This window comes from Nymphaea colorata, chromosome 11, assembly GCF_008831285.2.
Source record: "Nymphaea colorata isolate Beijing-Zhang1983 chromosome 11, ASM883128v2, whole genome shotgun sequence".
Classification (NCBI taxonomy): Eukaryota; Viridiplantae; Streptophyta; class Magnoliopsida; order Nymphaeales; family Nymphaeaceae; genus Nymphaea; species Nymphaea colorata.
Window position 1 is genome coordinate 18,185,995 of NC_045148.1, and position 26,109 is coordinate 18,212,103.

The 26,109-nt window shown below is 37.0% G+C and overlaps 2 protein-coding genes across 3 annotated transcripts; both read right to left on the reverse strand.

The window, feature by feature from the left end:
• Nucleotides 1–529: 529 nt before the first annotated feature.
• LOC116264423 (peptidyl-prolyl cis-trans isomerase CYP21-4) lies at nucleotides 530–11,178 on the reverse strand. Of its 2 annotated transcripts, XR_004174839.2 has the most exons (9): nucleotides 10,870–11,178; nucleotides 9,035–9,218; nucleotides 8,869–8,908; nucleotides 7,865–7,915; nucleotides 5,276–5,361; nucleotides 3,832–3,969; nucleotides 3,562–3,712; nucleotides 870–1,016; nucleotides 530–650 (listed from the first exon to the last, which is right to left on the reverse strand). XR_004174839.2 is itself a non-coding variant. In XM_031644626.2 (8 exons), exons 2-8 carry the CDS (start codon nucleotides 9,184–9,186, stop codon nucleotides 930–932), a joined length of 705 nt encoding a protein of 234 aa, XP_031500486.1. In that variant the 5' UTR covers nucleotides 9,187–9,218; nucleotides 10,870–11,175; the 3' UTR covers nucleotides 530–929. The 2 variants fall into 2 exon arrangements, 1 of the variants encoding a protein (XP_031500486.1); XM_031644626.2 differs by having other exon boundaries at nucleotides 530–1,016; nucleotides 10,870–11,175.
• A 4,455-nt stretch (nucleotides 11,179–15,633) lies between these two features.
• On the reverse strand, nucleotides 15,634–25,314 carry LOC116264166 (CDP-diacylglycerol--serine O-phosphatidyltransferase 1-like). Its single transcript, XM_031644231.2, has 13 exons — nucleotides 25,108–25,314; nucleotides 22,963–23,142; nucleotides 22,227–22,292; nucleotides 21,353–21,412; nucleotides 20,069–20,159; nucleotides 18,713–18,767; nucleotides 18,498–18,577; nucleotides 18,243–18,359; nucleotides 18,056–18,140; nucleotides 17,011–17,102; nucleotides 16,250–16,503; nucleotides 16,078–16,166; nucleotides 15,634–15,970 (listed from the first exon to the last, which is right to left on the reverse strand). Exons 2-13 carry the CDS (start codon nucleotides 23,118–23,120, stop codon nucleotides 15,843–15,845), a joined length of 1,275 nt encoding a protein of 424 aa, XP_031500091.1. The 5' UTR covers nucleotides 23,121–23,142; nucleotides 25,108–25,314; the 3' UTR covers nucleotides 15,634–15,842.
• Between the last annotated feature and the right edge of the window lie 795 nt (nucleotides 25,315–26,109).

Sequence of the window (26,109 nt, forward strand, 5' to 3'; positions counted from 1 at the left end):
TGATGAGCTTTCCTTCGGCGAGCGAAAAGAGATTTCACATGTACCAGAAATAGCATGCGCTTAGAAACATAAATAATGCAGAGTATGGCATTGAGATTTTCTTTTATTGGTAACAAGATTTCTCATGTATTTAACGTGTCTGCAACCCAATTATTGGCATCCCTATGTAAATCTAAATCGTTTTACTTATAGATCATGTGTGGCTGACGCACTGAAACACGTTTAGTTTAATAGAAAAGCTAAGTTACTTTAGACTTGGTTTCATTCTGTGGGCAGTACAGCAAAGTCAGCTGCCTTCGAGGCAGTGTTTGGGAAGATCTCTCTCTCTCTCTCTCTCTCTTTATGTTAGCATAGGACAGAAACGTCTTCGCCTTAGTTTTCCTTCAACACATTATAATTTTATATTAACCTCACAATTTTTTAATGTTCTTCTTGCCTGATCAATACCAAGATTTACCATTTCAAGCAAACCAAGTGACCTTTCAAATTCGAATATTTGGTAAATAAATCTGATTTGGACAATATCTCATGCCAAATGGAATCATTTCTTTTACTACAAAAAGAGGAAAACAACTCCACCAGTTGAAGGCCATGGTCTCTCCTCTTTTCTCACTTTGTATGCTTCCTTCCCCTCTATCCGCAACTACAGGCTACAAGGTTTAGATCTCGTGATGAGAAATTACAGCAGAAAGCAACCGTCAGAAACAAAAAAAAAAAAAAAAAACATTTAGCATGAAAACACATTGCATGCATGCATGAGCTGTTCGTGCCATTGGGTCATGTGTGCACAAGTTTCTCGTGCCATTCCATTCTGCTTGCACACGTGCAACCATATCATCAAATCCAAACAGGATGCAAAGGAATGGCACCTCCAAACAAGCTGCATGGCACACACAAATATGCAGAAGCATCGTGAAGTGATCAAAGCCTCAGATCTCTCGTTTCAGGATGATGTCGATGATCCCTATTGGGGACTTAGGCTGATAGTGTTCGTCAGTGTCAACCTCTTCTATTTCCTGAAACAGCATGAGAAAGATGTAGAAGTTAGCACTTGAAGCTTGCTCAGAAATCTATTTACAAGTATCCCTTCTGATGTACCAAAACTAGATTCTTGACTATGAGATATCGAAGAAGACTATTTTGAGAAAAGGACTTGTTCATATGATAGAACTTAATTAGATCAAACAGTCTTTATGGCATAGAAGATGAAATCATTGATACTCTCTGATTCATATTCTAGTTAGGGGGAAGCAAGATTAGCATTTCTTGGTGTGTCGGGAAGACATATGGGTTCCAGTTTTTGATGAGAACGGAATCCCCGTAAGCTCTCATTGATGCAATGCCAACTCCTTCACATCTTCCAACACATGTCCAGAAGATAAAAAAGGAGGAAATACAATCAATTAAGACTCCTTAACATGATTCTAACTGAAGCGCATGCCAGTATCAGCCTCAAAATTTGCCAAGGAATAAATATATTGAGCCATTGATCTTCCAGTAGGAGACGTGTAAGTAATGAATCCCATGACCGTAGTTTTACTCCACACCATTCCACCAAAGATTCAATCAAGTGCTTCCTGTGTCAGCAAATGACCTCAGCACAGGCAAGGTTTAGTACCTTGACTGACAAAATCATTAAGTACCTTGAATAATGTCAACAAAGATTTTGCATTGAGATCTTCATCTACAACACTGATTCTTAATTTTAAAACTTCCTGGCTCCAGCCATTTATGTAATTGATTTTGGCCATTTGTAATTTTTTAATGATATTGGATCTTAAGTTGGTAGTTTCACAAAATAGGGCTCATAAACATATTGACATCATTATTAATTTGTGATTAGCTTTAATACATAAAAAGGTTCCCATATTTTATCCTCACAAAATAGTGTCATACCCATATTACGTATTCTTTTCCTGTGGTTGCATGCATGCCTGAATTCTTATCCATGTGGCAGATAAAATAAATCATCTCTAACAAAACTCCAACATCCCTGTCAACTCTAATAAATCATCTCCAAGTAAATCCAGATCGGGCAATATTTGCATGTGTTCATGAAAGACAATGAAAAGCCACTGTCATAAGTAAGAATTTTGGGAGTATCATTGAATGACATAACTGAGTTTTCTAGATGCAGCAGTAAGGTGAAAACAGATGTTTACGTTCTCGTGCAAGTTAAGCTCACTCAGTAGCTTCATATCTTTGAAAACAATTCCACTTAGATCACAGGAAATACAGATAAGGCTTTCATGCCCAGTTTCAGGGTTAACAACAAAGTTAAACACCCAATCATAACAGGGAAAAGAGCAACACGCCTAACCACTTGGTAACAGAAACTAAGATTGAAAGAAATTTCTGAACAGGAAAAATATTAGGAACCTGCTCCTTGTAACCAATGTTATTAGATGTGCATCACCGTGTCATGCGCGTGTGTCACGCGCATCATCCCCATGAACGCACCAAAACATGGGGTGATGCACTGTTGACCTGATGCATGCACACCACCCCCTTGATGCCCAGACATCAGGCTGATGCATGGTTTATGTGCTTTATGCATGCACATTAGGCACCGATGTTTTTTTTTTTTAATTTTAATGTTCTTTTAATATTTCATGTTTATTTTCAGTTCTTCATATTTACTCGTATTAGGTTTCACCATTTCTCTGTCGCCTATCGGTTTCACTTCCACCATTTCTCATTTTCTCTCATATTCCCCTTCCATAGCATTGATTCTCACTGCCGGCCGGCCTTTTGAGAAGTGACCCACCATTTGCGTGACTTCACTCAGCCACCACTGCCATCGCATGCCACAGGTAACCCCTTTCTCCTCCTTTGTTCCTTGTTCTTGCTCCTTGTGAGAGAGGTGAGCAGCCACCGTCACCGTGAGTTGTTGTTGCTGTGATTTGCCTCAGCCACCACCACCACCAATGGCTGAGTTCTTCAAAAAATCGTTTCTTTTTTGCTCCCTCTTATGAACGCACAGGGTTGGAAGGTGGTTGAGTTCTTGAATCTTCATAGCTGCCAGTCTGTTTCTTTTTTTTCTCCCTCTGGATGCACACGGTGAGAACAGGGGGCAGAGCCTCAAGTCTTCCAGCCAACAACAGGCAGGCATCAAGTGTATCAAAGTCTTCAAGTTCTTTTCGATCTAGTTTTGTGAATGTGGATGTGGATGATTATGTAATTGAACCACACTTAGAAGGTATTTGTTTAGGACAGACTGATTTGGGGATTTCCCCACAAGAATTCTATTTTATGCATAGAATATATTGTTTAGGACAGGTCAATTTGGGGGATTACTCGATATTTGTTCCTTGTTATTTTGTTTGTTGCTTTTCACTTTTGACATTATTTTTGTGGATATTATAAACTTGATATTTTAGTCCTAATACTTATGCATCATTATGCATTGTTGTATTACGTGTCGCTTCACAGGTTTAGCACCACTTCCCATCAACACAGTTAACAACATTGCTTGTGACTTAAATGAACTATGAACTAAGAAGGGCAAACAAAAAAAGGAAACCATGCCAAATTGCTTATGAAAATGAAAGTCATAAGTACCTGAACAATGTCTTCTCCCTTTACAACTCTCCCAAACACAATAAGTTTGCCAGTTAGATCTGGAATAGGTGCAGTTGTGATATACAGTTCAAATCCTTTATCATCTCTTGTAACCTTTGAAGTACCAAGCATAAAGGCCTCATGCTTTGGGCTGCGGTATTTCATGAAGTTGTTAATTGTACCCGAAAAAATCCAATCATAAAGTACAAGATGCACGCTTTCTAAAATTTTCAAAAAGTAGAAGCAGAAAGATGGCCAGATCTCACATACCTTGTGTCAAGCTGGCCCCTAAGCTTCCCTCGAAGAGTCCAATCTTCAATGGTTCCAACTTGATTCCCATGTCCTCCTTGAATGACATAATTTTTTATCACACGGTGGAAAAGCATTCCTCTGAAGTATCCCTTCTCACTGCAACAAAATAACCATCAGCTTCTTCCAAACCAAACGAAAAAAATGGATTCAGTCAAGAAAAGGCAAATATGCAACACTGTTATGGATATGTAACAAGTTTGACAATTTCAATAGCATAGTCAAGTTCTGTTATGCCAAAAAAAAACAGAGAAAATAGGGTCTTGCCATATAGTTTGATAATAAACTGATTGCATAGTCCATATAATGATTATTGAAAATGACACTAGAATATCTAGCCCATAGGGATTAATAGCAGCTCTAGTATTCATGCTTCTATATTTGCATAGTTTCAGTTTACAAGTTTGGGGTCTTTTGAAGTTGTGCTCAGTAAAGGGTTTACAAATTCCTCCTCCTATATCTATTGCATGGTTTGATTTATGAGTTTGTACTTAGGTAGAAATTGCTTTTTCTTCATGAACAACCATCTAGGTAAAGAATTCCTACTTTGACTACAAGAATAGATCTATATTTGCAATTGTTAATCATTAGATGGTAAAAACAATAGGAAATATGATAAAAGAAGATAGATGAGGATCACAACTCGTCTAATTCTTATACATGGGAATCATGATTTTCATGTCATAGAAATTCCAACTACTTGCTCGGTGAGTCAGCATATTCCAGTTCCTAGATTCGGCCCAATTCTTCTAACATGGGCATCCTGTTTCTCTTGACAGTGGAACTCAATTCCCCTCACGACTTCGTTGCCCTGTGCTATGAATACAAGATTGTCAATGGAAAATGTAAAGCATGCATATTCTAGTTAATTGTCGCAGGACCAAATTCACAACACTGAGCATTGCTGAATACCCAAACACTTTGCAAAGATTTCAAAGTATCATTTTGTGTTTGCTCCAATGATTACTGTGAAGGAAATGCTGTGTGATCTCAAAGACAGAATGCACGTTAATAACATTAAAAACAAAATGTAGTTGTAAATAGGTGTTCTAGAGGGAACCTCAATGAAGAAAACAGCAACAGCTTAAAAGCCCATGCAGAAACCATTTCTTGTATTGAAAAAAAAAATGATCTGACCAATCTCTTATGGTTATAAGTTATAACCCTTACTTCCATCCGCTTTTAAGGAGGCAACCAGAAAAAATTGCCACATCATCAGTAAGAATTTGAAAACAAAGTGGACAATTTAATTTTGATTATTTTGCACACAAAAAGAATAACAATATCATCACTGATTTTTCACCATCCAAGAATATGAGTGTACTGATATGAAGCACAAATCTTTAGAAGGCTCAAAAACTATAAAACTAAGAAAGCATTTATATTAAATTAAATGCAAATATACCATAGCACCAGGAATTTATCTACAGTTTCTGGAGATGCATCTTTATAGAGCTCCACAGTCACCAAACCCTTGGAAGTGTTCAGAACCTAAAATCAACATATAGGAATAGGATGAAACAAGCATGAGTGAGCTATGCACCCAGCAAATGGATGAAGAACTTTCAACTCATAAAAATAAATTAGAAAACAGGAAATAGAAATCTAGAACAAGCACAATTACAATTTTTTTTAAAAATAAAATAGTAACTTGCACAGACAAGTCTAAGTATAATAAAAAAATTGCAACCTACAAACACCATAAAGAAATAAATTCAAATGATTGGCAAGTTTTATTTTTTTTCTTAAAGTCTTGTAGCTGTTGAAGGGGAACAAATTCTGCTCGTCCTATTCCTGCTCCTGAATTGGGTAGTTTCTAAGGTTTAGACAACATTGACACCATTCCGCTAAGGCCACGTATTAGACAATGAAGGCTCTCTACTCTTTTCCTTGTGATGTCCCAGTGGACCTGGTAGAGGTTCTGACTTTCAACACATGAACCAGCACTTGCAAGATGCCCTTTAGCTCTTGCACCCTTCTTATATTTGATTCTGATGTTCTCTGTCCCAGCAGAATTCCAAGTCCAATCAGAATTATGAGAACCACTAATCGTGTATGTTTCTAAGTCCAATCAAAATTATGAGAAGTGAGAACCACTAATCATGTAGGTTTTCTCAATGCCTAGTCAATCACAAAATGAATAGCCTTTACCCATTAGAAAAAAAATCATTTGATACGTTTGTAATAGAATTTGGTTGCCAGTCTGCTATTCAACAGCTCAACTAAAGAATAAGCAGAACACAAATGGAACTAGTGATCACATGTTATCAAAACAAAACAAGATAATGAAAAAGAAGGGAAAAGGTAAAACCTGATTCAGCTACAAACTATGTCAAATGGATACTTAAATAAGGTCCACGTACTTTGTTGCCATACTCATACCCAAAGTCGGTATTTGGACACACTCGGGTACTTTTCAGATCGAAAACGATCCAAGTTGCTTAACTTTACGTGATTTAATTTTTTCTAACTCAGTTTTCATTTTGCTTTTAGAGTTGTTGTTCATCAACATGTAATGTTTTTATTTAAATTCACTTGGTATTTAAACGTTACTTTCATTTTAATTTTTTTGTGTTTTATATATATAATGCCGTACCCCCATACACACATTTTGTAAAGTTTTTGTGTCCGTACCAGTATCTCCGTACGCGAACCGTACCTATACCCATGTGACTTAGGCTACAAATAACAGTGACAGAACCAAGTCCTACCCTGAATTTGATCACTCAATGGAGTAAGAGCAGACAGCGCCCACCAATGAGATGATAAACAAATGGAGTGCTAATCTTGAACCCTGTTTGTCATCAAACTTTCTCGATTGCTACTTTTCTATGTTTTCATTTCATTTGAAGATCAGACATTCAATCGCAGTGGTCAAAGAAGAGAAATAAATTACATTAGTTCATTTAGCATAAGAAAAGGCAGCATTAGATGCACAGGTTTTCTTTTCTTAGACTTTTCTTTTATTGAAATCCTAAAATGTTTTTCATTTACTCCTTAGGTTGGCCCAAGTAAATTACCATTGGCTTAAGGAAAAATCATAACCTTTTAGAAACCAAAAGATGTATACATCATTACAAATATAAAGAAAATATAAATCATTAAGATTACATTACATTTAAGAGGTATAATAGTTGAAATTTTTTTCACTATTCAATATTATAACATAACAATTTCTACTTCCTCCGTAAAATATTAAAATTACAATTTTTTTGCTCATATTTTTAATCCAAATTTCAACATGCCTCTAACAGTACAACCTTATTCTATATTTCTGTTTCACTGCAAGTTTGTGGAGACCATGGTTCAGATTTCTTGTTCCATTATGGACAACAAAAATATGGACATCATGAACTTAAGATATTGAGATAACATTTTCAACTTTCAAAAATGCTTAAACCTGTGACACAATTTTTAGATGTCATGATATTTATGCTTTACGCACACACACAGGTATGTATCCCGTTTTTGAGATTCTGATAGACACACATCCATGCATGTGCATGCACACAAACACACGGAGTGAGATAGAGTGAGAGAGAGAGATTATGTTCATGGTGGTCGCCTCATGATGAAACCAATATGCATTCGTCAAAATTCATTAAAATGTAGCACAACTTATTTAAACCTAAAAGTTAATCTTCTGTATCAGTGTCTTGGTTATAACTTATAATTTACATAAAGTCCAGTGTTTAATTTAGTCATTTACTGTTTCTTCAGAATAAAGATGCTGTCCTTCAAATTTTTCAACAGACACTAAATAAACAGTCTCAATGATATTAATTTCCTAAGGAATTCCAAGATATTTTACAAGCTGACTGGCGTATGCTGCTATGCATGTTTTTCTCTTTGAAGTAAGATGTATAGCCTTTTGCTGCATCACAAGCAGAAAGGAGGATGCAGTGAAAGAATCATGTCATCAGGACAACATGGAAGAAATAGAAAACGCATGCCCCCAAATAACCTGCAGAATTCACTCAAAACAGGTACTTACAGCATAACTAGGAAGATCAAACCTCTGCACTTCACCAAATGCTCCAATTTCCTATTGCAAAACAACAAACAACATTATGGCTCCACAACAGAAGCTAAAGGCTCTTCAAGGACACTAAATGCTACATACAAGAATGACCACAATGTCAAACCATTTCGTGAATTGCAATGCCAGAAAACCTAATTATCCTCTGGAAACTTCTTACATGGACCACTACCTAGGATCTCAATAATATGTGTAAAGTAACTTGAAAGCGAGCCACAGATTATCAACCACTCCGTTGACATGTTAACCACAACACATGACATACCATCTGGACTTCAAACATAACCAGTCAAATAAGTTTTGAACCCCATCGTAAGCCAAATTAAGTTGCAAATCATCCAAAACCAACCATATTGCATATAAATGCATCCAAATTCCAAACTGCTTTAACATGCAGATTTAACCAATTTGTGCTTGCACTTTTGTAGATTCACATTTCTAGGAACAAGTTGTTGTCAACACTCAACATGGCACTAGTGGCCCAAATCAATATGGCATAGGAAAGGATGATCAGTATATCTATAAAATATACATATGCATCAACCAAAAAGGCTAAAAGTTACAGTCCGTTTGTACATAGGTTAGCTGGTATATGCAAAGAAAATTGTTGCCTATAGTTCAAACTTCAAACACCAAGAATGCACTTGTACATTTCGTTATCACTGCTAAATTCGTTTTCCAATAGGAATATGGGTTTATCAGGTCCTGTTAATATTCAAATCGCAACTCTTCAACAAGGATACTGGCATTTACATGTTTGTGTATGCAACTACATGCTTTGGAGGATAATTATTACAAAGCCAAAGATAATGCTTTTGAAAGATGAGCACTGAGCAGGTTTCCAGTTGAGAAAGAAAAAACAAATTCCTACCATATTGGAAGCAGCTTAGGAACCTAGGTATACAATTACAGGAATAAGCAAGAAAAGTTTTGTGGAAGCCAAAGAAATACATATTTACCTCGAAGTTCCGTCGACCATTCAGAGGCTCAGTTCGTGACCTATCAAACATCATTGTAAGGTCTCAAAGGAATCTAGGATTAACAGCAAAAAAGCAACAACTTTTCTTGTGCAAACTGCCATCAATATCATTAATATGAAGTTTGCAAAGTGCAAACCAAGCTTACCAATGGAACCAATGTTTGTAAGCCGCAACAAGAGAAAACACGACCAGGATAAAAATTAGGTTGCATGTAATAATTGTGGTGATGCTCACACGGGCAGGTGCTTTCTTTTTCTTGCTCTGTAGCAGGAGCGCTTGAGGCTTGATTCTTGCCATGAATACTTCCTAGAATCGCCCTCTCTGTGCCTCTGATCAGCTCATGAGAGGAAGATTGTAAAAGAAATTCAGTCATTAAGGAAACTGAAGGTAATTGTACTGAAAAAATAATTATAAGAAGAAATCGACAACCATAACGACATACATTTGAACCAGGGATTTACAGATTAGCTTTTGATGTAAAAAATTTACAAACACCTTTAGCATAAGTATGTCAGTTCCTTGCTTTCTTTGCCACAAACAAATAAACATTAGCAAGGCAGAATTGACAAAGATATGCCTCTACATAAAGGAGGAAAAAGGTAATAGAAGTACATATATGGAAAACCCAAGCAATAAGCAATTAGCTTCATTGAGATAGGATGGACATGATTAACGTTCACCATTCAATCAATATTTTGTCGATTTCAAACACAGCCTGCACCAGGGGAAGATTCTGCACAAGAGAAATCATGCAGTACATCCATATACTATACCACCAAATCTTTCACAGAAAAATTAGCAGCTTTTCAATTGACTTGAACCTGTAGATCACTTCAGAAGCAAGAAAAAGTATATTGCTACTTTTGGCGAGTAAAGTGATCTTCATGTTATGTTGGGGAGATGAAGAACATGTTACTAACTAAGAAGTTCAAGATTCTTTTCTGACTGCAATAAACTAACCAAGCAATTCATATATACAATCAACCCGCACAGGCAAAACCACGAACATTCTTTATGGTATACAGATCCAATCATGGTGAAACTAGATTACTATTAAAGCATGTATAGCAGGTGAACTATCCAAAATCAGAAATTACTAATCAACCTATCTCGAATGAATTAAAGCCTCAACGTATTCATATGGGCAGGACCACTGATTGTGGACTTTATAACAGTCGACAACCAGAACTAATTCATTGCCAATAATGCTACTTGTTTAAAAGAACATCTGATATGTTGCTTCCTCCAAAGCACAGTCATAACACTCACTATGATTCCATGCCACTGATTATCTTCCATTTACAGGCTTGTTTATATCCAGCGCCCTGGCATGAGAAATTGCACAATACACGTCTTGTGAAGATGAAGTGTTTCTTCAAGTCGGCTATTCAGTATTAATTACCAACTTGAAATCCAATCTCCAAATCAAAAATATCTCGTCCCAGCCTTCAGGATACTAGAAAATCTACCACCTGCATATCCAGAGCTTTGTGATGACGTCACACAAAGACTTCAGCACGAAACCAACTCAAGACCATCAGACTTTGTGCCGTTTCGATCCAAATATAAATTCACCGACTAAATGATCCGCATATTGTTAATTTCCTAAATTAATCTTCTAACGGCTCATGGTAGATGCATCAAGTCCTCAACTAACTTGCAACTAATCGAAGTAATTCCCCCTTCCATTTCACAAATTCAAGCTCCAACCAACTTACCAACTAAACCAAGTAATTCCCCTTTCATTTCACAAATCCAAGGTCCTACTTGCTTATCGTCTAGAACGAGTATTTCCCCTATCATTTCACAAGTTCGAACATTAGACGGACATCAGAGTTAACAAGCTCTGCCAGATCGAAAAGCATCTCAATTCAAAACTGCGTCACAAAATGGGGAAAAAAAGTCCTTGAATTGGATCACTAGCCTGGAAGGAAAAAAAGTAATGACGCATGGAAAAATCCCGACATACGTCCATCTTACCTTGTGGAAACCCTTCGGCACAGGAATGGGATCCTCCGCTATGAGAAAGCCCGGGAACACGCAACTTCACCTTTGATCTTTCTGGTTCCAGAAACCCTAATGAGGAACGGAGAAGGAGGGAGGATTGAAGTCGGAGAAAATCCTAACCGTGACCTTGTAATATTTGATTGGAAGACTGGAAGGAAAACTAAAGACGTGAGAAGAGAAAGCGGCTGCAAACTTTTGAAGAAATGGAAAGAAGAGAGGAAGTCCAGTCTCTCCTCCCCTCTCATCCGTAATGCAAAACGGGAAAAAAAAAAAAATTAAAACCGTAGGGCAAAAAGCCGTGGGACCCACAGTGGGGAAGAAGGAGAGAGAGGGTCATGCGCTAATCGCCTATTGCACAGTGTCCAGCTTCTCTTTACGGTTCAGATCTTTCAAATAATGCGGTTCGGATCTCTCTCCCACTCTCCTTCTCATATATATATATATATATATATATATATATATATATATATATATATAGGAAAGTAACTTCGATTTGCAAATAATAAAACAACAAAAAAATAATAGTATGTGGGCCGGTGAATCGGATCAATTTACGACCCTTTTTGTTTAAATTAACCAGCTAAGGCCTATGTTCTAGAATGTTTCCTTGTAAAATGGGAAGGTAGAGAAATCACAATTAGGTATAGGAGAACAGAACTTTGCAACAAAAATGAAAATGCACTCCTTTTCCTATAGTTATGCACAAATATCATCACATGAAAAAGGAAACGGAAAAGGGAGAAATCGCAATTGGGTACAAGAGAACATAATCGACAAGCATAAGGCAGAACTTTCCGAACAAAATTTTTTCCAGTTTGCAGCCAATTTAATTAACCATGAACACAACCAAATCTAGAACATATCAGCATTAATAAGTTAAATCACTACCAAGAGAATGGGGCTTCCATTCAAAACATGCCGTATTACTATCTCTAGTTCTTTACGACAGTTCACTAAGTGATGCGTCTCCATACGATCTCATGCTCCTTCATCTTGTCTCTCAACTTCTCCATTTCAGCCAGCTCATTTCTGTCGAGCCACCTGCTCAATCGTGTTCTCTACCTTGCAGCAATGAAATGAGCGTAGAGAGCAACAAAGAGAGCAAGGAGAAAGGGGTAGAGCAGTGGGCAAGGGGAAGACTCAGAAAGAGAAAGGGCGAGGGCAGCTCGGGGGCAGAGACAGACGAAAAAAGGAGAAAAAGAGAAAGAGGTGGCAGCACCTCGAGGGCGAGAGGGAGGTGTGATCGGAACAGTATGGAACAGAGGATAATTTATACCTCCTATTCAATTATTGTCGTGTTTATCATGTATTACAAGCAGTGTTTGATAAAAAAAATCGACTATTGTGGCTATCAAACGCCCTTTTAAGGGTTGTTTGGCGGCACTGTCCAATGAATCTGCCCTGAAGATTGAGTCATTGTTCATGAAATATCATAACAAAAAGTTTTGTTAACATCCCCAATTTTTAGGGAACAATAAGAAACTGTTCATATTGCCAAAACGCTCCTTAAGGATGGGAAGCCCATCATTGTAAGAGAGATCTCACTTTGGAGCAACATGGAAAGCTTCACAAGAGTGAAGCACATTCTGCTTGTTCTTAGATGCTCACAAGGGGTAAGAAGAAGAAGACAACGGCCAAGAAGAAGAAGACAACGGCCGATTGGCTTCTCGTCTTGCCAAACCCAGCACTATTATGTGAGCAAGAGAGAGAGAGAGAGAGAGGGGCCAATAAAATGAGAATTCAGAGCAAAATTTGACGACAAGAAGTTCTCTAAGTACAAGAACAAACCGCAAAATCAGAAATAAAAAATGAAATATACAAGACAACTACACAATAAAACTAAAAATAAGAGAGGTGGAGAGAGAGTGGATAGATGGAGCGGCACAATCACCCGCAGATGGAGGATGGCGCCGTAGCCAAATAGCAAAAAGGAGAGTGAAAGAAAGAGAGAGAGAGGGAAGGAGAAAGAGAGAAAGAGAGAAGAGTGAAGTTCCTACCTGTGCTGAGTGTTGGGTTGATGAGGTTTCCAACGCTCATGAGAGGTGAGAAGAAGAAGAAGTGCCTCCTTGCAAATCTATAAGAAAAGTCGCACCTATATAGGTCAAAAGCTGGTACAATAATACCAGAACCTCCTAAAAACCCCGGGGTTCCAAATCCCATGTTTGATTAAGCATGGGGTTTTTGTTTTACGATGAGAGTAAAGTTTCACTGCTACAGTGAATTCCACCGTTTCAAACACCCTCTTATAGACCTATCTGTCTAACCTGCTTGCAATTGTAAATGGAATTTAACAGGACACCTAATAGGGTGTTTCATGAATCTGTTTTAAATATTTGGGTAGATTCATGTATCGCTAAAACATTATGTCTCAAAAAATGCAACATTTCTGTTACCAAACACCCCTAAGGGCATATTTGATTGCTCTAATCACTTGTCCAAAAAGAGAAAGTGTCTACATAAAATACCTATTCAAATCTGATTTAGACAAATTAGAACTTTTTCATCTGGTTCAACACACAGAATGTGTTCCTTTCGGGACTTTTAGTGGGAGTTAGGGCGTCAGCTAAAAAACAAAACATCTGCACCTCGATCTATGCTCATTTTTCCTGGCAATCAAACACGCCGTCGGCTAAAATATAAACGGCCACACAAATATGATTTACATATCAAAAGCCTTATATTCTTAAGCCAATTGATTTGATGTCCAACCATAAATGTTATAACGATTGGATATTTAAAAATCCAAGTATTTTGGAAACTTGTAAATCTCCAAATCTCACCTGCACAACCAAAAGACCTTATTCAAGCTATATATATATATATATATATATATATATATATATATTCACCCAGCTCACTCATGAGGGTCGTCTAATCCATTGTGATGAATGGTTGAAAGAAGCACAGGAAGAAAAAACCAATCTGTGTTGGTCTTTACTGTGTAAGATGGATAAGATAAAGATGACGATGAACTTCTCCTAAAGGCTAGTCAAGGGTTGTAACTCTCAAATGGGAAGGATGGGATCCAATTATATGATTGGATAAAGTGCGATGCATGAACTAAATTAAACAAGTAATATTTCTGTTCCTTAATTAAGACCGCCATGAGCATGATTAAATAAATAAATCAAGCTGAAACAATCTGTTATGATCTGGCTGACAAAAGCTTGCTGTAGTTTATTATTCAGTGCATTCTAATTTAATTGCCTAAGTAATGCCTTTTGCAGAGTCACATGGCTGAACAAAGTCAAAAGATGGGGAGAAAAAGCAACTTCAATCGAGTGAATAATTGTCTTTCTTTTTTTTTTTTAAGGGGGAGGAGCCAAAAAAGAAGAAAAATTGGTGCAGAAAAATTGATGGGAACATAGACAAACACCCAATCAGAGGAAGAATCTTACATATACAGCAAATATCTTATCATTTTGGCAATTTACTATGTTAATGAGTTTCTTTGGGTTGGAAAAGGCTTCTGTTTGTTTTATCTTAAGCAAGCAAAAACATCGGAGATAGGTAAGATTGTTTAAGTTTGATTAAGATTGAAAGGTGTTCTAGTAAGGGAAAGGGGAAGGCAGTGTGGAAGTCTGCACATGATCGATGGAGGGGAGTAGGCAGCCAGCCACCTCCTTCCTTCATCAGCAACCTACCGCACTTTTTTCTTAATAAAGACAATAAACGGGTGTTTGAATACATGGAATTCCATTATAGAAGTGGAATTTTACTACCATCGTACACTAAAAATGTCACATGCTATCAAACATGAAACTACAATCACCAGGGGTTTGGATTGATAGTGGTAGCAACCTCACATTTAAATAAATGTGACTTTAATTATGAAAAAACTGTACGCAGCAGATGAAGAGGAGGAAGGACATTAAGCCGTTGAGCAGCAGGGTGAGCAGATGGTTGGTCTTAAATACCAAGCATTCCCACATGCTTGGGTTATTGGCTTATGGCAGACGGAACTTTTAGCATAAATACTGTATAGGCTTGTCCATTGGGATGGAACTTTTAGCATAAATACTATATAGGCTTGCCTACGTAATCCATTGGGATGGTCCAAGACGGCGGATGAGGCTCAGAGAGAGAGAGAGAGAGAGAGAGGGAGGGAATTTTTTGACACAAAAGAAGTTGATGTAGTGGGTGGCTGTTTTGTGTGCTTTCGAGGCTATGAAAAAGGTACAATTTTATGAACTACGTAATAAAATGATCGCTGTATTAGGAAGGAGTAACTCCACTTCTTCCGGGAAATTGCGAACATGGTTGATTGCATTTCAGAGCTTGCCTGGAAAGCAATCCTTATCAACTTACGCGCTTACTCACGTCATTAGAAACAAATTTTCCAAGCCTACCCACTAAGAAATTGGACACAAATTGACAAGAAAGAGGTTTATTGATAACTTTTGACTCGGTAGGCAAATGAAATCTTAGCATAAGGCAAGCAAGACTTGTATTTTGGCGCACTGCTGACAACTGGTAAATAGCAGCTTCAAGTTAAATCATCCTGAGCCGACGCACATAAAAATTTATATTCTGAAAAATATTATGATGGAAAAATATGATATTGTCTTATTAAACTGAAAAAAAACACATTTATCAGAAAACACCACCACCATCGTTTCAGGTGGCTTATTTTGGAGCGACGATAAAACTGAATTTTTATTTAATAATTGTCAGCAAAAGTGAAGGCAATATCAAGGGACTGAAAAATGAAGGCACTTTTCGGGATTATGGTCAAAATTCAGTTCCTAAATGAAAAATTGCTTTTATTTTCATCTTTTCAACAAACAGCAGTGAACCGCACAGTAAGGCAAGCGCGAACAAATGATTTTGGAACTACAAACAACTTCAAGAGATTTGAAGAGATATACAAACATGAACATGAATATTTACAAGCTTTCCCTTCGGAAAAGAGAAAAAAGGATGAAAGAATGGGCATACTCTGTCTGTCACTGAATTTTTTTCCTCAAACTACGGTGGAGTTGCCATGACCATACAGCAACGAAGAGGACAAGTGCAAAGCCAACCGCGCTCCAGAAAATTATTAACCAAGAAGGCATTGGTTCGGGATATAGGCCTGTCATTCATATTCACATGAAATAAAAACATAGTTACGTCAAATAAGACAAACAAGTAAAACAGTATCTGGAAAGATCACAAGAAGGGTGCTTGACAATTATGTACCACGGCCAAACTTGACACAGATGAGAAGCTCCACAATGCAGAGGGCAAGTGCAAGCCAACAAAATGTCCCCAGTTTTTTAACAGGCTTCCTGAAAAGCAAGAAGAAAATATAAGAGGCTGATTGCAGTTACAAATCCTCACACAGGCACAAGAGAGAGGGAGAGAGATAGACCTGTCTTGCAAGTAGGAGTTATATTCCCGAATAGTGGGCAATGCAATTAGCCACCAGAGGATCAATCTGTAAGTTATAACTGGGTTTCGAGGAGGGATCCACAGGCAGAATTTAAGGAAGAAGGTATTAAGTTCCACGGTCAAAAAAACGACGCATAATGTGAGCACTTGAATGAACCTCCAAGGACCAAGCAAAGGGTGCCACTCATCCTTGTCCCACTGTGCAGGTGTGAATTGGCCCAATGTTCTTTTCACCTTACAATCATGTAGAAGAACAATCAATTGACAAAGGACTGCCAAAAGAAAAGTGCCATCTTCGGTGTTCAAAATTATGAAATGACATGTAATTAGATATTGTATGCCAGAAAAGATAAAATTTCATACCTAGTGTTTTACATGATCTCTATCCTAGCAAAATGCACACGTTCATATTGCAGGACTGTAGAAGGCAACATGGGTGGGGGGGGGGGAGTTGGGGGACAGAGAGAGAGATGGAACTGAGGCTCAATAATTTTCATGCACTGGCAAGCACACCAGTTAGACATATTCCTCTTAAAGAACTCTGCACCAGTTAAAGCATTTCTGTGGGCACAATATTCTTTGGTTCTCATTACAGCAAGCAACATTGAAGGGCCATCTCATAGGCTTATAGACATAGTGACATCCAAAAGAACTCGGATGAACAGATGCAGACAACATTGGACAATGTAGGTTAAATAAAATAAGCCAAAAAAAAAAAAAATGAAAGCAACATCATCATACTTTCCCCATAATGTTGGGCTGTCGACTTAGCCCCACCCACTCATAAGTTTTTCCATCAAAGTACCGCACAGTGCGCATTCCAGCCCAAATACCTACAAAAGATGCCACCTAAAATTAGCTACAGAACAACTTAATTTATTAGATTACAGATTTTATCCTGGATTTTCCAAGTATAGGAGACAATAAAGGAAAAATGAAGATATCCACCAAGGCCTGGAAATGTATGTGCCTGGAAGGCAGAAATAAGATCAGAAGTAAACACGAATGCCCCAGTCTGTACTGATGTAAAGATATCAAACATTATACACGAACAACAAGAAATAAAACCTGATAGCACCGACTTTCAAAGACATTGCTGTAATGAAAAAGAACAAGAGCAGATAAAAGGCTGGGAAAGGGTGTCAAAAAGTTTCAGGCTTTCAGCCATTTGGCAACTATACTAATCAAATTGGAGGCATGCTAAACATCCACAGAGTCAATAAGAAATTTCCAAAAAAATAGTAGCAACAAGTCTATCTTAAGTCAATATACCCCAGCCGACCTGGCCTCCAAAGGGTTTGCTTGCTGTAGACCACGACTGGCATTATGTCACATCAAATTGGTTCAATCAAAAGCATGAGCACATATAGAGGCTCGTTCAAGAATACTAGTGTAGAAACGAGCAAGTAATTGCAAACAACCAAAGAAAAGCAGGACGATTACTCAAAGTCTATAGACAAGTAGCAAAAACCAATGAGGCTATGACATGTCACCAATTGAACTCCACTAATGCCCTCAAAGCTGCAGATTCAATTCTTCCACTTCCCAAGGAAGACTCAGAATAGATCATCAAAAAATGAAGCACAATAAAACTTAGGTCCATACATACTTATGTCGATAAATATATATAAAACAATTTCCACTTGGAAGGGCAAAATAGGAACATGACATATCCGAAGCTAGATGCTATACAATTCCATACAAAGGAACTGTTAAACAGAAAAAATTTGACCGTGGAATATCCACTCATCCCATCGAAAAAAAAACACACTCCCAAATCACTAACCAAACCAGTTGCAGATTAGTATGTCCAATACAATACTATCCCACCAACATTCATTGAAGTTGGGCAACATGTGTCGGAATGTAAGCTGCAATGGAAACAAAAAGTGATGAAATATGTTTCAAGCAAAATGAAGATCAAAACCCATAAGCTACAAAAGATGTTCACCCAAGATGCTTAATTGAAATACCTCCATCATTTCAAAGCCAATTGATAGAACCCACAGAAGGGGTTGATTGCGGATCATTATTGCCTTGCCCCACCATCCAAAGATGTGAGCAAGAACAAACTCATCAAACAATGTTTCCTGTAATGAAGAACTACCTGAACTCAGTGGACTGCAAAAAGAAAGGCTGAATTGTGCAGTTTCATTGAATCATTACAAGGAAAGAAACAACTAAATCCCAAAAGAAGAAGGATAAGATGGTAAACGGAGACACCATACATAAACATTTTTAAACCTGCTTGTTGGGTTATCTGATATATAAATGCGACAATCAGTACCATACGAACGCTCTGGAAGTTCTGCAAAAATAATGGGAAGGCTTTTAGTTCATACTCTTTTCAGTTCCCACAAGAACAAGTCCAGAAACTTCCTAAACTCCTTAAATAGAGAAAAAAATTTCCAAAGATAATGCAATATTACAAAAAGTAGTTTACCAACACCAAGGTCTGGATGGAGAAACTTCATGAACTGTCGAGCATCATCACGTTGCTGCAGACACAATTTTTTGTTTTTTGAGGAGAAAGGATTTATAATATGAAATAGTGATTAAATAAACAATTTTTAAAAGACAGTAAACTTGATGCTCTCTTTCTTTCATCAAAGATATACAATGGGACCAAAAAGCCCCTTCAAGTTTTCCTTGCACATAGAAGCCAATCCTCCAGTGCTAGTCACCATATGGATGTGAACTACCCTCTCAAAATATATTTGGTTGAGAGGAACACATAATGAGAATAAAAAAAATCAAGGAAATATAACTAATAAATGCTGCAGATTATAGTCTATAGTGAACATACCCTCTTAAGCGTATGAACTTAAAAGGATAACAAGCACAATTGCACTGTTGAAATAAAAGAAGTTGACACAGAGACATGCATATTTCTCACTTTGGAAGCCAAAGCCATATTAAAGCATGTTCTGAACACATTTTACATGCATGCATCCACGTGCACACACATACAGCATGGCACATTAACAGAGTCACAGACACAATACAGAGACAGTCAAGGACTCATGTGCAATTCACTAATACATGAAATGACAAAAAATATCTTGTAAGCATCTTCTATGGGAATGCCAAAACGATTGTAAGTTTCAATCTTATAATGTCATACTAGTTGCTTTCAGGAGAAGGCACAAATTTGAAGCGACTAGCTTTTGGGTGGTACCAAGGGTGTCAGTAGGTCAGGTTTGACCCAAATTCTCTACCAGCACAAGTCCTGTTACAGTTCAGATTTGAAAATGATAAAGGGGATTAACAAACATTCAAATCATATCTGCTATCCTCATTGAAAATTTTAATGGATGGAATCAAACGGTGTCAGACACAAGGCTCATAGGCCTTGAAGCTTAGGCCAAGCCTACCAGTCGCTTGTTCAGCAGATACTATGATGAAAGGTAGAATTCAGAGGCATACACTAGCATAGAAGAAAAAGGAGAATTTATGCTATTATTGAATGCTAATAAATACCAAAGGAAGCCAAACCAGAATAAAAAACAAGGGAGAGAAGTACCCAATGAGGAGAAGATCCCACCTACTTAACCAACTTCTCCAACATAAAACCTCCGAAAGGATTGTCAGGGTGGACAAAAATGAAAATGAAACTAGAAAATAAGAGAAATAAGGCAAAGAAGAGCATGCTTTCACATCGGACCAACATATGCTTTATTCAACTTGCATCACTACGTACACGAGCATCAAGTATTCATGTAACCATGACTGCAGAGATATGATTACAATAGGTTATGTACCATAATTTATCAATTGATGCAACAGAAAGAGAAGAAACCTGGAAGAGTAAAAAAGTGAGAACTACGAGATAAATAATAGCCATTCCATGTACCAGCCGCCAGATAGCTGGGTGTGGTCGAATTAGTATTCTGTCAAAACGATGAAACAAACCCGGTGTCAGCAAGCAAACTTAACACCCCATCTTTGGCTACTGCAGTCTTTCAATCCAAGAAATTAAAAGCTGAAATAATAGCAAAACAACTTAACATCAAGCTGCCAGATGAGAATAATAGTCCGCAAGAATAGAAATGAGCTCAAACAATAGTGAGACTACTTAAGGTAATTATAGTTGAATGATGAGAATAATAGTCTGCAAAAATGTTTATGCATCTTTAGTCTTGCTTCTGGAGCTATTTTAATAACCGCAATATCGTATCTACAAATGAAGATGATTGAAATACATGTTCATGTGATACAAGGCACCATCAAGAAATATCACCAGCATTTTCTACTCTCATATTGAAATTAAGGGAACTATTTGAAGGTAACACCAGCATTTCACAATCATGCATGCCCAAGAATCTTGCTAAGATACACTTGATTTTATTGATTAACCTAACATAAGCATAACTGAGACATTTTTTTTCACCTAAACTCTTCATTCAACAGGTATACTACTATTTTAGCCAATAGAATAAACAAAATTGAAATTCATGTAACACTATTTTTAGACCATTCTCAGCCCATCATCTTCAATGATTTTCAGAATGATAGACATAAAACACATGCAAAGACCAAGACAGCAGACTCGAGATTTATACAAGTAAGCATATGCTTGCTTTGACCCTCTAATTCTACCTTCAAGATTTCTGCGATTCTCAAAAAAAAATTCCTGTAATTCCTGCATGCACCCTATGAAAGTGAAGATCCTTTAAATTTGTGATCAGGGTGACCATGTCACCAACAGCCACAACTCAAGAATCTGGAAATCATGGCTGTGAATTTTGATTCCACTTACAATTCTTCAAACTGTGGCCCAAAGAAAAATGCTGCCTCACAAGTCTCAGGAAATTCTAAAGAAAAATCCCTCCTTGGAATTAGCACCAGAATCTTGAAATACAAACGGAATCAGTCATGCTAAATCTTGAACATCAAAGGAATCAATGAAATAAGCATGAACAGATAAAAAAAGCACAGAAAATAACAGACAGACCTTCATGAAAGTTATCATAAAGTTAAACACACCAGTGTCATTTTTCACCTTCAAACCAATGTAAAAAAATTCAAGATAATGATCTTCAGGTACATGCACAAGATGTCTAAAGTAAGAGAACAGACATACGTTGAAGGTGCTTGAAGCAAGCAGTAGGTAAGGAACACAGCAATCATTGCCCAGACCCCCCTGTGGAATATGGTAAACAAACTCACGTTAAACCACATATCAAGAGTGCTTTTGAAAGAAAGGTATCAGAAAATCCACTGCAGTCTGACTGACGGACATAGTCATTAAAATAATAATCACAAAACAAAATGGTTTTCTAAGTAGAAACCACATTAAAAGACACATTACATCTGGCACTCTTTTTGGAAAAGTGCATTACTTTTTTTATTTGGTTAGATTAAGTTAGTACCACAGTTACTAATATTATTCTCAGACATTTCTGGAAAAAAGTTTTTTAGGATTTTTTTAAAAATGTGGACCTTTTTGTGAAAATACCAGGAAATTCTTGGAAGTTCTAAAACATAAAAATTAAAAAAAAAATCGAGACAAGTTTCCTAATATCATTCTTGCAAAAAATACAAAGAAATAAGTAAAAAGTTTTTTTTTTAAACATAAAAGAAACAAATTGAAAAACATCACATGCTTAAAAAATATGATAAAAAGCAAAAAAACTTCAGAGGATTCTATGAAAACTCAAAAACATAGAGAACGTCACGGGATAATAATACAATACTCCTATTCTGGTGATATCTTGAAAATCTTAGGAGATTTGACCAATATTATTGGCTTGTTGCTAGATGGTGACAATATCGGAATATGTATTTGTCACTGCAGTTAGTACTTTGTGTCAATGCCAAACCAATAAACATTGGAAACATGGTCTCTAGTGGCAGCTGACAACTTCTATTCAATATTTAAATAAAACTTCCTAACATAAAGCGAATGAATTGCATTGAAAATCTATTCCAAATACAAAAGAAAAAAGAGTTGACACCTTTTCACAGATGTGATGACATCGTGGACTGAATCCTTCTCTGGATCAAGAACCCCACTGGACCAGCTGTGAGGAAGTGACCAACCAACATAAACAGACATCACTAAATATTTTCCATGTAATCAATGAAGGTTGAACTAAATAATACATTAAAGAATCATTTTAATAAAGCAGAAAAGTAAAGGCTCACAAAAAGAACAGTTTATTAAAATTGTTATTAGGTGGCTTTGGTCAAGCAGCATGGAACTAGGTATTAACTTTAAAAAAATTGGTGAGATTCATGATATTTGATAATTGTATCAGTCAGAAGAAAATACATTTTTATTTCTGCACACTTGTAGTAGATCAGTTCGTCTTTTCAATCAAAATTTATTGGTGACATTACAGACTTATGATTCCATAAGTCCAACCCAAACGGATTATCATCTTTCTGTATTGTCTGCCAAAACATTCCATAATGAACACTCATCTTCATTTCTCTGTATTATTTGACATGACTCCATACAAGCAATATCCTTATGCTTCTTTGGCCTCCTATTTTCACATGCCATTTCACATAAATACTGAGCAAAAGAAGTACAAAAATATGTTAATAATAAAACAATGTTAATGACAATGTAAAACATCATATACTTAGCAGAAACGATCAAGACATAGAATTTCAGCGTGAACACTTCAGCCATCACAAATAAAATACCAATGCATACCACAGTATCTGACAAGTCAAGAAACCTACATAAGAAGACAAGCACCGAGGAACAACAAAGTAACGGTGTGAGGCCTATACGCCCATGCAGTCCAGGGATCAATATCATTCACATCAGTTGAATATTTTAGGTCACCATTTCCTTTAACTTTATCTCTTCTCACTGAGTAGGAACCATTGGCTTCCATTGGCAGCTCTCAGCAGTACACCCTACGGAGTCAATAGAAAGCATAATGTCAGGATGCAGCAGGTTACACAAAGCTTCAAAGAGAATTTTGTCTAGCAACTACAAGCTCTCCAATGAGACACCAAAAGTGATATTAGATGGAAAAGACATCAGTGATAGCTGACTTAGTACAACATCTTGAATAAACTACCTTTAAATTAGAGCATCAAGTGACACCAGAGTTGTGGGTATACATTGATTAACCATTATTTAGAATCTTGAAGCAACCATAAACAGAGCAACCCCATAGGTGAGCCATAGGCTGATAGGCAGTGAAGTGTAGATGTAGAGGAAAAGAATAGAAAAAAAAAGAAATAATCCCTTGGAAAAATATTTGCAATTTCAGTGATGCAGTCAAGTGGAAGAAATACTACATTTTTTCCTGCTGCTCAAATCAAGAGTTTGTCAAATTTTATTCTTCTTCACTGACCTACCTTTTCCTTTTGCAATTCCTTTTGATATTACCATCACTTCAGACATGTTTAAACTCCACCTTGTAATTTGAATTTCCGTTTCAGACAATTACCATATGAACGCTTGCTTAAGTGGATGAATTTCGGAATAAGTTACATCATTGTGAAACCAGCAGAAGATGCAACATGCTATGAAACTGGAGCCTTTTTCCTGCTCAGCAAGTTTGAACAGATTGGCGCCTTATAAGAAATTGAGTAACAAGAACAGAATAGCATGAGAACCCCATTTGCAAAGAGACAAAGACAGATGCATGTCCATTTTTTTTGTTTGTCTCTGCTATAATGTGAATTTGTCCCGCTTACACTGAAGGGGAAACAGAAGGGCATCCAGAATAACTTAAAAACATTACAACAAATCCATCCTGCTCAAGGATAACGACACATCTAAAACATAGATTATTTAACATATCGACAGAAAAGATCAAAGAAGCATTCACATTTTAGCATCAGGTTAATGTTCCTCATGCGCCTTCAAATTTTTCTTTTCTCAATTGCTTAAATGCCGAGCAAATTCACATGTAAAAAAGGGTTTCTGAATTTAAATTCAAAAAAATATTAAGAAAGATAGAAAAAGGTAAATTTGGCCTTTAGACGGTAAATACCTTAAATTGCCCTTGTTAATTGTTATAACCAAGAGGTCGAACACAAAGATTCATAGTCAAACTGCTTATGACACTGGTACATGACATCAACCAGCTAAACGAGTTACTCATGCATAAAATACACTGCTTAGCAGAAATTCAAGAAAGAAGAAGATGTTATTTGATAACCCGCCTTAGGACACTATGGATTGTGACATACCATGTCATCTGCTATGAAACGTACGTAAGATTATTCGTATTTTTCAGTTTATATTATTTATATTAAGAACCGATACAAAACCACCTAACAAAGGTTTTAAGAACATAAGAAGGAAAAATGTCTCGAACACTACCGTGTCCGCGTTTGTACAGTCTCCATGCAACAGGCTAAGGACAAGCAAGAAAAGACGAACTCTTCAACAGAAAATGGTTACGAAATCAAATCACCTCCTTAATCTGAAACGGAAACATCACTAAAACTGTGTTTCGATGAATTAAAAATTCTGAAATCCATCCATCTTCATAAGCCAGAAACGCCACCATCGCACTTAAAAATCTCAATAGAAAATGAACAAATTAAATGACATACGAGTTGTTGTTTAATTAAAATTAGCAAAAATCACATCCGCAATGAAGTTTATTACTGACAATCATAGAATGACCACTCAAACAAGAAGGGCCGATGGGATAACAAAAAAGAAACAAAGAGGCAATAACAATAACACGAAGAATTGTAGTTACAGATTATACGAACAAACATCAGCGGTACCACTCAACATATTGTCGAACAAAAAGAACATGAGATGCAATTTGGGTAGGGGAGAGAGAGAGAGAGAGAGAGAGAGAGAAGAACATGATAAGAATCCATTGGTATAATTCAGAGGAAACCCCTTGCCTTCTCTACACACGTCCAGAAGTCCGATCAGGTTGGATCCCCCAGCCGTCGGATGACCACCGCCACAGGACCTCCGCCTTGGAGCTTTCCAAGGTCCTCGAATGAAGAGGAAGAGAGAGCGAGTCTGCCTCTAACTCTGTTCCGCAGCAACAGAAAAAGAGAGAGAGAGAGAGAGAAACAGAAGGAGAGAGAGAGGAGCGTTAGCAGTTTAAAGAGTTTTGACCAACGTACAGGCCTTTTTAACCCCCTGGTTCTATTCACCGCCTCCTATCCCCCGGAGCTTCCTTATTAGTCAAATGCCCTCCTTTTTCCACTTTAATCACTGCTATGCCACTGACGGCGACTTCCGACTCCGCCGGTGGCGCACCAACCCGTTCTCCGCCCGTCTCTTCAACCTACATTTCTTAATTTATTTTTTTCACCGCGTTTGCTTTGATGGCGAAGGATGTCTCACCCGCTTCATATGACCACTTTTTAAGCAAAATTTACATGCACTTTTCTTATGCTTATTGTCTCTCACTAACTTTTCATTCATTCTTTCAAAATAAAACAAACATGGCACGCATGTACATCAAGCCCTGTACCCAAATCAAAATTAAAAAAAAGTCGGATCTAATAACTTTGATTTTGGTTGGTTTTCTAAAACTAATGAATGCTTTAATACTTGTAATTAAGCCTCCAAACAGGGATGTCAATTGATCATATTCAGATTTGAAGATCCAACTGACTTTTTTTTTAAAAAAAAACGTGAGATATGAAAAAAATTAACATCAATGAAGAAATCAAATCAAATTCAGATCTAGGAAATGATGTTCAATCGAATTCAGGTTCGTTGTTGAATAAATATCCGATCATACTCAGATATAAATACAAGTTTCAGTGTTTTAAACAAATTTCTTGCATTCAATATTCATATATTTTGATCCTCGAGAGGGATTGGTGCAAGATACGGGGCAAGGGTAGGTTAGTAGTTAATCTTTGTTTTTAGCTCTCATAGCATCA

Bases quoted from the DNA above. Each gene is read 5' to 3' on its own strand.
- LOC116264423 (XM_031644626.2), bottom strand. From the start codon at position 9,186: ATGGCAAGAATCAAGCCTCAAGCGCTCCTGCTACAGAGCAAGAAAAAG. The intron at 8,909-9,034 runs GTAAGCTTGGTT...GATGTTTGATAG, and splicing joins TACAAACATTGGTTCCATTG to GTCACGAACTGAGCCTCTGA. The intron at 1,017-3,561 runs GTACTTATGACT...ATGCTGTTTCAG, and splicing joins AGGGAGAAGACATTGTTCAG to GAAATAGAAGAGGTTGACAC.
- LOC116264166 (XM_031644231.2), bottom strand. From the start codon at position 23,120: ATGGAAGCCAATGGTTCCTACTCAGTGAGAAGAGATAAAGTTAAAGGA. The intron at 18,141-18,242 runs GTATTTCAATTA...TTTCCATTGCAG, and splicing joins TTGGCTTTGAAATGATGGAG to CTTACATTCCGACACATGTT. The intron at 17,103-18,055 runs GTTAGTGATTTG...CATCTTTTGTAG, and splicing joins ACTAATCTGCAACTGGTTTG to GTATTTGGGCTGGAATGCGC.